This window comes from Sylvia atricapilla, chromosome 13 (assembly GCF_009819655.1).
Source record: "Sylvia atricapilla isolate bSylAtr1 chromosome 13, bSylAtr1.pri, whole genome shotgun sequence".
Lineage (NCBI taxonomy): Eukaryota > Metazoa > Chordata > Aves > Passeriformes > Sylviidae > Sylvia > Sylvia atricapilla.
Window position 1 is genome coordinate 3613897 of NC_089152.1, and position 12159 is coordinate 3626055.

At 39.1% G+C, this 12159-nt stretch overlaps 1 protein-coding gene across 3 annotated transcripts in view; it reads right to left on the reverse strand.

Annotated features, from left to right (window-relative positions):
* Nucleotides 1–203: 203 nt before the first annotated feature.
* Nucleotides 204–12159, reverse strand: part of LRRC28 (leucine rich repeat containing 28) — a 68905-nt gene continuing 56949 nt past the window's right edge. For all 3 annotated transcript variants that reach the window (XM_066328267.1, XM_066328268.1, XM_066328269.1), the window contains 4 exons: nt 11936–12038; nt 8319–8494; nt 5941–6100; nt 204–3062 (listed from right to left, as the gene is read on the reverse strand). In XM_066328267.1, coding sequence (XP_066184364.1) covers nt 2990–3062; nt 5941–6100; nt 8319–8494; nt 11936–12038 — 512 coding nt within the window. In that variant the 3' untranslated portion in view covers nt 204–2989. The remainder of the gene's footprint in view (nt 3063–5940; nt 6101–8318; nt 8495–11935; nt 12039–12159) is intronic.

The window sequence follows — 12159 nt, forward strand, 5'->3', positions numbered from 1 at the left end:
AGTGGGAACTAACCTGACAAACCAGAGCAAGAAATCAAAAATTACCCAGAAACAAACCAACTGAAGTCCAAGCATTGTGGCACCTTGAAAAACAGTGATGCACAGTTCAATCAGCAACAAGCTCCCTCTCCCCTCTGCAATTTGCATAGCTGGCTCTTCTGCTTGCTGGTTATGAAATACTCTTACAGCAGAACAACTTCAGAAAAATTTGGACAAGTGAGAATGGAGTTATTTTAATCTAGAAGAATATCACCCAAAGATACAGATGAATACAAACACTGTTCATATTAAAAAAAAACCAAAACAACCCAAAACATCAAACATGAATTTAAGCTGCATTCTCAGTCTATATACTGGCTTTCCCCTTCTTTGTTTTATAAAAATAGGGTATGACATTTCAGCTTCAATTGCATGTTTAAGTCATTTATTTATTGAACATTCCATTCTTGAAATATCATCTATTAAAGTGTTAGTTAAGATTCATCCTGCTTATAGAACAGGCTAAATTTCTTCTGAACTGCACTTGGAGACAATAATAAAGAGACTGATACAGACTCAATAAGAAATAATTAGATTATGGGAAGAAGAAAGAAAATAATAAATAAATAATTATAATAACAAAATCAAGCCTCACTCTTCTTGACTCCTAATAAAACAAATGCTAATGTCTTTTAGGTGATCACAACCAGATCTAACTCCAAAATAGTATTTACAGACTGAATTCAGATATAAACTGTGATTTCAAGTCTACAACTTGCTATAAAAAAGAGGACAAAAACTTCCAAGAAAACATCTCCTTCAAAGACAGAGGAAGCCACAGTAAAAATAATACTGAAAATTCCTGATCAGAGTATTGTATAAAAATTAACATCTGTAGCATTACCATAGCTTTTCTCATCTGTTTTTAAAAAAGTGGATTCTGTCCTACACTTGCACGTTTCTGATACAGATATAATTGTACATGGGCCATTTACACCTCAGCTCTGAGGTATGAAGGAAAAGGATAAAGCTGAAGGTGGATTTTGTTGCCCAGCAGTGAACCCTGTGGGGTGACTGGGCCTGCTGGGATTCCAACATGGAAACAAACCTGGGAAACGACACAGACAGAAATCCAAAAGCACCAAGGCTGCTCGGACATGGCTCTTTCCCCTACTGCAAAGCAGATTTAATAAATGGGATTTATTTTAGAAAGTTTCACAATTCTTAAGCAGTAGATGATACTTGCATTCCTGAAGGATTAAGTTCTACATTTCTTAATGCTAATTCAACTCTCTAAAACCAACTCAATAAAACCAGGAAAGATTTTTACAAGTAACATGCACAACCTAAAATTGCACCCTCAAAACTGCCTTTTTGGTACTCTTTTAAGCTCTTAAGATACTCTATTTATTGAAGAGATGCCAGGAAGCCTGCAGAGGGAACAAATGCTTCTTTGGCATCAGGAAAACATTTTAATGCCTCCTGCCTTCAAAGTACGCACACCTCACCACAACATATGCTAATACACTACCAAATAACTCTCTTTATCTTGCCATTTTTATAACAAACTGTTTCATTCATATCTATTTCAGCTTGTAACTACCTACTGCACAGAGCAGCACACTGTTCTAAATCAACAAGTGGTTTATACCTAAGAAATAGAAAGTAAGAAAAAAAAAAAAGAAGAAATTATATCTAAAAAAATATTATATATTCAAAAACAAATCAAGAGGGGCTAATGGTCTATAAACTGTTCCAGTATAAAATCAAAACGTTTATAGTCACGTAGGCATTTTGGGCCTTTTTTCCATCCTTTGTTCTTTATTTAAAATGACCAAGATGTAACAAAAAAAGTTTCCCACAGATATGATAGTGAGTTGCAATTTGAACCAAATCTGCCATTAATGTATGAAAACAAATGTCCCAAATACCTTCTGTGCAGGTATCCATGTGTGCAAATATACCTGTGCATGGAAATACACACCTGCTCCTGGATTTCCAGCCTTCTCCAAGGCACACAATCCACTGACACACTCGGACAAAATCAGCCAAATGCTGAATCTAGAAAAAGATCAAGACCAGCTCTTTGCAGATCTATAGCCTGCAACTGTAAACATATAATAGATATAAAGATTTACTATTGTATTACTAGTTGGTTTTTTTCCAAGGGAAATTGATACTTAAAGTTGTCTTCTTCTTGAAGGACTCAATGGAACAAAAGGAGAATTATTTCTAAAAATAAAGCAATGAAAATAAAGAAAACACACCCTCAAACATGCTGGAGCAAGAGCCCTTAGTGTAGGCATCAGTACCAGCCTTCACTGAAACAGGATCCTCAGTCTCCAGACATATCCTAGTTACTCCAATTAAATCACTGTGGTATTTAATGGTACTAGAAAGAAAGATCTGCTTTTAGCATGTGGATTTAAATACCACAGAGAACTGTCAAATACTTGGTATACAACTGGCATAACTCTGCTGGGGTAAACATTAAGATGAGAGGGAGAAAATAAGGCTGAATTCTATGGAAAAGTCACTGGGATCCATCAGAGGTTTCTGCAGGCTTACAGCAATACACCTGATTGCAGCTGTAAAGGGGAATAGGATAGGGATGAATAAGTGAAAATTTGTTTGCCATAACTGAACTTTTTTTTTTTTTTCCTGTTAGAGGAATACAACTGCCTCAAATGATGCAATGGGTCAACCTGAAATCAGGCACATTTGAAAACTACTGGAAATCCTGAAGTCAGAGCTCGTGAATGTGTTTGGTTTGTGTGCTGCCTCGGAGAGGAGAGAAGTTAATACTTTTAAAAGCTCGGTATTTACACTTCTGAAAAGTTCCTGCAGTTCTTCCAGATTTGATAGGGCAGGATTTAAGTGCCCCAGAATGTTCCTGACTGGGCACTTCTGCTGCTTTGGCACACACACACACGGTATTCCAGTACCAAGGAGACACAGCATCGAATGCAGCTTTACACTGGCAGCACTCCTGAGGAGGTTGAAATGTTTATCAACTCAGTAGGTCAAAAGTCTGCAGACACTGGGTGGAGCAGCAGTATGCCACAAAACTAACAGTTGTCCTCCTAGAAGAAAAAAAAGGAGGGGGGGGGGAACAGTTGTCAGTAAAGATTAAAGTTCCTGGCTCCATTCCACACAGACAATGTGCTGGTTTGTAAAATACGGGATTAGCCCATCTCCACAGCCCAGAAAAAGCACAGGTTCTTTTGCTGTCTCTGAGTGCCTGTCAACAAGGCAGGGGCTCTCAAAACCTTCCTGGTTTCTTATGCACTGGGTTTAGAGCAGCAGCGTGTGGTTTTTCTCTCTGAGCAGGGTGTGGCTGAGTGTCACAGCCAGCAGGTTTAGCAGCTGACAGGAAAATAGCTGGGCAGCCTCGGCCGTGCTGGTGTGTTTCTTAAATTACTACTTGTAGGCATGAAATGACTGAGGGCCAGTGTCCTCCCTGGTTAGCAGAGTGAACAAGCAGATCTTCAGAAGGGATGAGTGACAGGCAGTGCTGTCCCACCATGCCACACAGTGAGCAGGGATGGCACTGTGCAAGTGTGATCCCAGCCTCGGTGACCCTGCTCCTGCCCCAGCCTGGCAGGGACTGAGATATCTGCCTTAAAAACGCTCAGATCTGGTTTTCACTAACAGAACACACAGAACTCACACTTTACCCAGTGCTCATGGCATCTGTGCTTTTTCAGATACAGAAATCCAGTCCAACTTTTAACTCTCCTTCCCTCTAAGAGGATACAGAATGTGATACAGAAATCCAGGCAGGAGTTACTGGCATGGATGTGGCATGTGCTAATCAGTGCTGTTCAAACACCCAGGATCCCTACCCTGTGTGTTTTCATGGTCACTTTAAGCTCTTTAGAACAGAAACCTTGTCCTTCACATCTTTCTAAACCAGCTATCACACCTCCACAATTCCACATAATCTTACCACGTCAAGTGCACAAGCTACAGAGATAAGGATGACAGGCTGCCCTGTTTAGATTTCATTTTCTGTGGATTTGCATCAGCTACTTAAGACTGGATTCATTAAAGGCATTTTGCAGAACACAGTACATTCTTGTCTAAGGGAAGGAATGATAACTATTTTTGAAACAAGTGAAAACCATGCAGAAATACGTATTTTTAATTATTGTATTTTAGAATGCTAGTATAGTGTTCTTCCAAAAGAGCTCTAAACTATGTTTTTGTGGAGTCTTAACTTTAAGAATTCCTAAAGGTGTCTACTGATAATGCCTATCATCTTGTAACTGTAACTTCTACAGTGAGCAACGCCTAGCAATTAATTACAAAGTAGTCCAAACTCTCAAACTGTTGAATTATTTAGGGTAATAGATGAATTTAGTGACTAGTCAGTAGTTTTCCATCATTTTCTTAGAAAATTATCCAGTTGAATGTTTGAAAGAAATTCTTTATAGCACGATTATAACATCTTATGACTAAGAATATTATGACTGTAATATGGAAGTAAATTATTTCACTCAACATGAAATCCACTGAATTTCGACATATGACTGAAGTGTAACAGAGTGGCAAATTGAACTGTGCAATCTCTGCAATCAGATCTTTCTAAGAAAGATGGCTTTTCCAAAATAGCATTTATGCAGCCCTCTGGCTGCTGCCCAGATTTGGCATACCTAAGTTGTTTCATTTCATAAAGCTGAATTGCTTACAAATCAGATGCTTCTCATGTTACAAACTCACAGCAAAACAGGCTGTGATACAGCTGTGTAAAACAGGTACCATCAACCTGAATCACTCATTAGTCTCTTTTCTTTTATTAAAGATCTTCCTATTGAAAAGCAGTTTCTTGTTTTTATGGAAGAAAACTACCAAATCAGTGGATTTCAGCAGGCCAGGAACTAAGTGGTGCTCCTGCATTATACAGACACCAACAAATAATCTCAAAAACATCCCTTTTTAGAGCACCTTTCTTTTCTGCCCACCACCTTGAGGTATATGCTTTGTAATTAATGGCTTGACTTGAATTCTCTAACAAGAACCTATCACCACCTTTGCTTGTTTAACTCCAAGTGACTTAGCTTTAAACCTTCCTAACTACTTTTCAAACAGTACAAGCTGAAATTTCTCAGATGATGCTTTTCCATTGTAGAAAGTGAATTCATTGATATTATAGCTCATAGAAGGCTGTAGTATCCACTCAGACTAACTGGGATTAGGGGAAGAATCCCTGCAAAGCAATCAGGGCTCACCTTAAAGGTATTTTGTATCTTTACCTACAAAAAGGCAACATTTCCTGAACCACATCCCCATTTTGAGTGCCTTCTATGCTTGTACTGTCCAGTAGGTCAGCAAGTCTGTGTGGGCTTGTGTACTTGACTTGTGGATCCTGCAGACACTTTCCCAACTGCTACAACCATAAAACTGAAGTATTATTAAACACATGTATTGCTACAAAATGTATGTTCCTATGCAGAATGTTTCCACAGCATATCTCAACTTAATTAGCGTGGAAATTAAAACAGGAGTATTTTACTGCAGAACATTTTAATTAGGCTCCAGCTTTAGAGCTTTTTTCCATCTTTGATGCTGCAGCACTTTTCGTTTGGTGGTGGCAATCTGAAGTCAGGGTTGAGACCATCAGGGCAATTACTGGTGTTAGGCTCCACTTTCTTCCCAGGGCACAGAAGTGCCAGGCGTGTGCTTCACTACCACAAACAGCTCAATCCCATCCTCTCCACACCCTGTCTTACACCAGCCTGAGACAAGTGTATCTGAAGACCCTTTTAACAGTCTAACAGCAGTATTTTGGTTGACTCATGAATAAAATATTTGTCAACTTACACATGCAATCACAGTCCAGGGACTTTGGATCTGAAATAAATGCTAAGTTTAAAAAAAAAAATCCTTAAGAATACGCTTTGTTCCATAAGGTGTTTTTCTTCCTAAATGAAACCCCAGTGTAATTTCCTGTATAATTACCCTTGATGCAATCCTGCCATTGGAGTTTCCCTCAAGGGAAAGAGCTTTGGGTAGACAATGGTAAACATAGGCTGGCTGCAGCGGTGGCAGTGTCCCAAGGGACAGTGCAGCAATTCCAAGAGGCTTTTGGGTAGGGAGATTGGAGTCAGAAAGTTTAAATCTAGAGAAGAAAAGAAACAAAAAAATATTTGTAATAAAATGATTGCGTTATAAAGTCAAACACAAGCATGATCCATGAACAACTCAGAAAGCAGCTGCCTCACATTCTTAAGGTTTTGTCAAAACAACAATGAGGTAATACAAATTACCACAATTAGAGTGAGGCACATAGTGCTTTCCATGTCTAAATTCAAAAAGCTGAAGTTAAATGTACAAGTTTAGCATCTGTGGGCATAAGTTTAACTGGGCTAAAATACCCAGGTGAAAATATTATAGCTTGGGCAAATATTAGAAAGGATTAAACGATCATGAAGGATTTTTAGACACAGATATCATCTAGACAGATGTTTAGTAACTAATAACAATACAACATTATGAAAAGGACATCAGTAGTATTGAATTAAAATATTTCGGCAACCAATGCAGCAGGATAGATAACCTCACTGCAAAGCCCAAACTCCACCATCAGCAAAGAGGGATTTGCAGTATTTGGAATTACTTGAAATTCAATCCATCCCATCATATTTCTCACAGGTCCAACCAAAGAGACCACTCTAAAAAGATCGATACATTCCTCATCTGTTAAGTGTTCCTCCACAGCCTACATGGTGCCATAATTTTCACCAAAAGGGACTCCAGGGTCATTTCCTGGGAAAGAGCCATCACTTTCCCAGGCCTGGCCCAAGTCAGGGTGTTTTATAAATTAAACCCCACATGCTAATCTCTATCTAGAAACTGAGAGACAGCCAAGACAGGTGAGTGAGTTGAGGTGCTGAGTAATCAAGACAAGATGCAGCCCCTGATAAATCAGTTTTACGGTATCACACTGGTTTCAGCTTTCAAACGCTGCAAGGTTGAAGCCCAGACACAATGTACCACAGCAGCCCCAAGGAGGGGACGAGCAGGACGTTTGCGTCAGAAAGAAAAGGTCACACTCTGCAGCCAAGCAAAGATTGAGGAAAAGTAGTCCAGTCACTTCTGTCACTTCCCCAGCAGCTGCCAAGTATTTAACAGCACTCTTGAAACTGCAAATTTAGGCAGTGACAGATGAAATCTGCTACTTTAATCATATGTGCCACCTGCTTCCCCAGCACAGCATCATCGTACACCTGTCTGACACAGGCCCTGCTCCTGCTCACTGAAACTGGGCTGCTGCAGTGGTAATGGCCAGTCTTTAATAAGGTCACTCAGAACAGGACATATCTATGGCTGTGTGTATATGGACAGAGAAATCCATCTTTTTCAGGTTCTCCATCTTGGCTGAAATAGGTGTAATCCTCACAGCCTTGTGTAAAACTGTTTACAAACCAGTCCTTAAACTGATCTTGCAGTATCATCTTCCTATTCCCAAACCAAACTTCACTGGCATCTTCAGGAGCCACATCCACACACTGGATTTCAGAAATGATAGTGCAAGTCACAAGTGGGTGAGAAAAGACAGATTTCCTTGTACATTTTTCCTGGCAAAGCTGTGAGGATTTACTCCAGTGGCCAAGGTACAAGAGACCCTTTCCATAACCCCTCTACTCCTCCCACTGGAACTCTCCACTTTTCTGCTTTCTCCTTTGACCTTTAAAGCTGAAAACTCCCAAGATAGCATCAACAGTGGGGAGTCACAGCACATCCAGATCTGAGAAGATCTGCAGGTTATCATCAGATATTGCTAACTCATGTGATTGCATGATGCAGAACCAGATGAGCCAAGGGCCACTTTAGAGCAGAGAGCCTGAATTGGGGCAGAACTAAAGCAGCTCAGCTGTCACGCTGTGCTGAAATGGCCGAGGGCTGCTCGCATTTCTTCTGCCTTATGTATAACAAGTCTGCCAGTTTAGGAGTGTGCTGCCTGGCAAGGAGTTGCATTGTTGGCTGATGCATCTGATCTTGCCTCAGGAACTGTATTTCTCATCTCCTATTTCCATTAAAGAGTTTCTCCTGGAAAAAAAAAAAAAAAAAAAAAAGCAGCGTCCTTCTTCACACAGGCTTCAAGGAAGAAACCATTTATAAGCACCACCTGACCTCAGAAATAGTCTTTGGAACTCTGGTTTTTGATACTGGACATTTTTGTTCTAACGCAGCATTTCAAACATAATTTGATTAAATAAATCTTTTAAAATATAAATCCTTGCCCAAGCCTTTGAAGAACTGTTAGAAATGTTCCTCTCACTGCCAGAAAACACTTTCACTCTTTCTGTAATCTGAAGAAAGCAGAAATTTCATACCTTTCAAAAATCTGTAGTAGGTGTTATAGAGGGTCCTCATGGCCAGTTCTTGCAAAGGCAGCACGTGATCTGTTTCTGTCCCTATAGATTTCACCTCTGCTGGCAGGAACACAGTTAACTGGCCTGATGAAAAAGAGAGCAGTTTCACCTCTGAAACTTGAATTGGAGAACCACAACTAGAAGGACACAAGACATTTAGAAAGTAGTTAGAAAAAAAATAATAAAAGTAACTTTATGGGGAAACCCAGATGACCAACCCAAAGTAAGCCTGGTACTGTTCTCAGTTCAGCACCCCTCATGGATTCCTTGCAGAGAGCAGTGCATGGTGGGGCTGACCTTTAAAGGTCCCTTCCCAAACTATTCTATGTTTCTACAGATTCCCACCTTCTGTGATGTGCTAGACATGGGACATTTGGAGGAATTACTCATCAAATAACATAAAGAAGTGAGAACACAATCCCAAGGGGGTGAACCAAGTATGCTACGTGCCCATTACTTTGCCCACATGACAATCTCTTTCAGCCTCTTGTTACTAAACACTTTACTGAGGGGAGCAGTTTTGTACCCAAGTTTGCTTCCCATGTCTTGGATCAAACACCTGAAAACAAGCATGGATTTCTCAACCATAACATGTGAGGCAAACTCCAGCCTAAAAAAAAGTACTTTAAGTGCCACTGGGTGATTCTGTACTACACCTTCCCTCATCCACAGAGTTCTCCTGGAGTGCACGGGGTGGGCAGATGAAGGAAAATTAAAAACAGCAGCCATGCTGTAGTGGGAAGATATCCTAATCAATCTATCAGCCTTGCCCTTCCCAAATCATATATGGAAAGGGAAGGTTGTTTGGACCCAAGGAGAGAAACTTAGCTTGTAGTAAAAATAATAACTCTTTACGTGATCTCTGTTGCAAGTGATCATACCAGAGAGACACGCATAGGAAAATTCTACTAAGAGGTTGGGGAAGTCAACAGGGGAATTGGAATTGTTTATGACAACTGAAATTTGAAGCCAAGAGCAACTTGTTAGGGCCAGTCCTAACAAATGGAACAGAAACACAAATTTGTCAGCCTTCCCAGATATTAGACCTAAAACGGAGGTAACTACTCTCAACCTTATCAGATGTGAAAGAAATCTCATAGTACTCCTCTGACAACAAAGAATCTCATCTCTTCTGATTAAAGGAGAAACAGCCCGGAGAAACAACCAAAAAAGAGCAGCATCAAAGAGCAAGCAAGTCAATAAGCCTCTTGCTAAATATTTAATACTTTCCCACAACCCATTAGTGAGGTTAAAATCTAAGTGGGAATTCAGAGATCCAGTATTCCAATGATCCATTCCCAATGAGTCGGTTATCATGATAAATAAATCCATAATGTTGTCTTTTCAAGCTGAATAACCCCTTACCAACCTCACTAAGGAACAAATCCACGAACTCACTACATCCTCTGCAGTTCAGAGCTGGCACATTTGGTCTACTTTATGTAACGGGTGAAGCTATTATTGCCACACAAAAAATCCATGGAGGTTAAAAATTGGAATAGAGGATGGTTTAAACAGCTGGGGAAAAATAGGAGCTGCAGAAGAAGCCTGGTGGATAAATAAGTGAGGGGGAAAAAAAAGGCTGAGACCACCTATTGGCTGCCTTCAACAAGACTGACAGATCCCTAACTGGGGACTATGAAATCCAATCTGCAAAAAATAAGATCAAAATTTATTTTGAGTGCTGAGATCATCACCTCTCATATAAAAGACTTTTTTCAGTCAGTCTGACTGCAGGATGCCCAGACAGAGATTCAATACTTACACAAGGCAATTTATATTCTATTTTCAGAAATCAAGCTTTATGTCAGTAACAGCAGCTTGTCAGATTTTATTCTCCAGTGGAGGGCCAGACAGAGCACTAAAGCCTGGATCTTCAACCCTTGCCTGACCCATGAAAACCTTAGCCTGGTTACTAATGCTTTCTTGGAAAGTACATAGAAATTCTTCACATGACCATTATTACACAATTTTTAAGTCTCTCAGCACATTATCAAATAAAACCTTTGGTTTCTTAACAATATGTATGTGCTCTCCCCATAATGAAATGTGTTCTTAAAAATAATCTGTAATGTTTTGAGATAGTTTCACAACAAAGGCAAGATCTGTTTGGTGCACAGATACAAATACTATTTTTCTTACTAAAAATTCTCTCTTTTTACAATTGATTATTAAGGAAGAAAATCACTTTTCATTCCACATAGGCATTACAAGAATCAATTTCATTGCAACACTTGCAACTCCTTTAGTCTCTTCTGTACTAGATTTTTAAGACTAAATTCTATAATTCTGTACTAGATTTATAATATCAGAGATACTAGCAGGTGGTCTCACCAGCACTGTACATGTAAGAACAGCAAAAAGAAGTGGTAGGATCTTCACAAAGATCAGTGCAAATATAAAATTATTTTAACTGAGTATAAGATGAAAACTTGAAAAAAAAAGACCTCAAAAAACAAAACCCAAAAAAAGATACGGTTGCTGTATATAACCACCTGAAATAGGCAGGACCATCTCCTCCATTATCCTTACTGGTTTTGGGCACAATCAGTCCAATTCTGTTAAATTTAAGGTCAATTTAATGTCTGTCTAACAATTTACAATCAGTTTCTGAAAGAAAAAAGGCTAGAATTTATCTTTCCTGAAAAACAAAATTAGTAAAAGCTTGCGAGTCACACAGTTCAGCAGAACTGTAATCCAACTGCAAGTATTTAAATATCACCAACCAGCTGACATGAGAATATTAGAAAAACCTTAAAATGCCAAGACTCAGCATCTCCCATATTGCAGCAGAGTGCAGGCTGTAGAGAGGGAATTTATATTTAATGCGAGATCTGCTGAGAGTGAGCATACCAGAAATTTATAATTAGATGGTAATGGGGACAATCCTCTTCTGATCAGTTTTACACCAGTAAGGCTCCATTCATCAGGGGTGCTGATCCTAATTTATGCCAATGTCAGGGCAGAAAGAATTAAGCCAGTGTCCTACACAGACCACTTTTTTCTTGCATTCTAACCACAAACATGAGACAGCCCAGGATATTTTTAAAATCCGCATGTAAAAATAAACCTGTCAATCCATAACTCCTAAAAAAAGTCACTTTAGTTAGTAGGTACCAAGACCTACAAGAAGCTGATACTGGGATATAAAATGAGTGAAGGAACTGTACATGACTTTTCAAGATACGACCCCAGAACTTACAGAAATGTGAGCATTTAGACACAAAGAGATGCTGCAATATATTAAAAATGATTTTGTTCATTCTTTACTTCTGGAAACTCTGTGAAGCCTACTCTTTTGGCCAACTTTTAAATCCAGCTCTAGGCCTTACATTATTATTACAAATTCTTTCAGAGTAACTTCACTGTTATGCCTTAATACTAAAATAGTCAAAAGTCAGCAATTAACACAGAAGATTTATTGCAAAAATAAAAGAGAGCTGGGAGCTGCAGTAATCCCCCCCCAAATAATATCAGCTCTGAATCAACCACACACATACAGAAAAAATAACTAGTATCATACAGGAGAATTTTTACAAGGACAGGTACACAAGACATGTGAATTAATTCATACCTACCCACTGCAACCAATGACTTTATTATACAGATAAGATGGGAGGCCCTTCAGGTGAATATTGTTATCCACATAAACATACTGGAGCTCTCGAGAACGACCTAAATCTGGGGTTACAAAACAAGAGAAGTCAAGAGGAGAAAGGATGACATAATGACAATTATAAGCAATGCAATTCTCTTTAAATATAAATAAGCTAATCAGACTCAATGTAAGCAAACATAAATT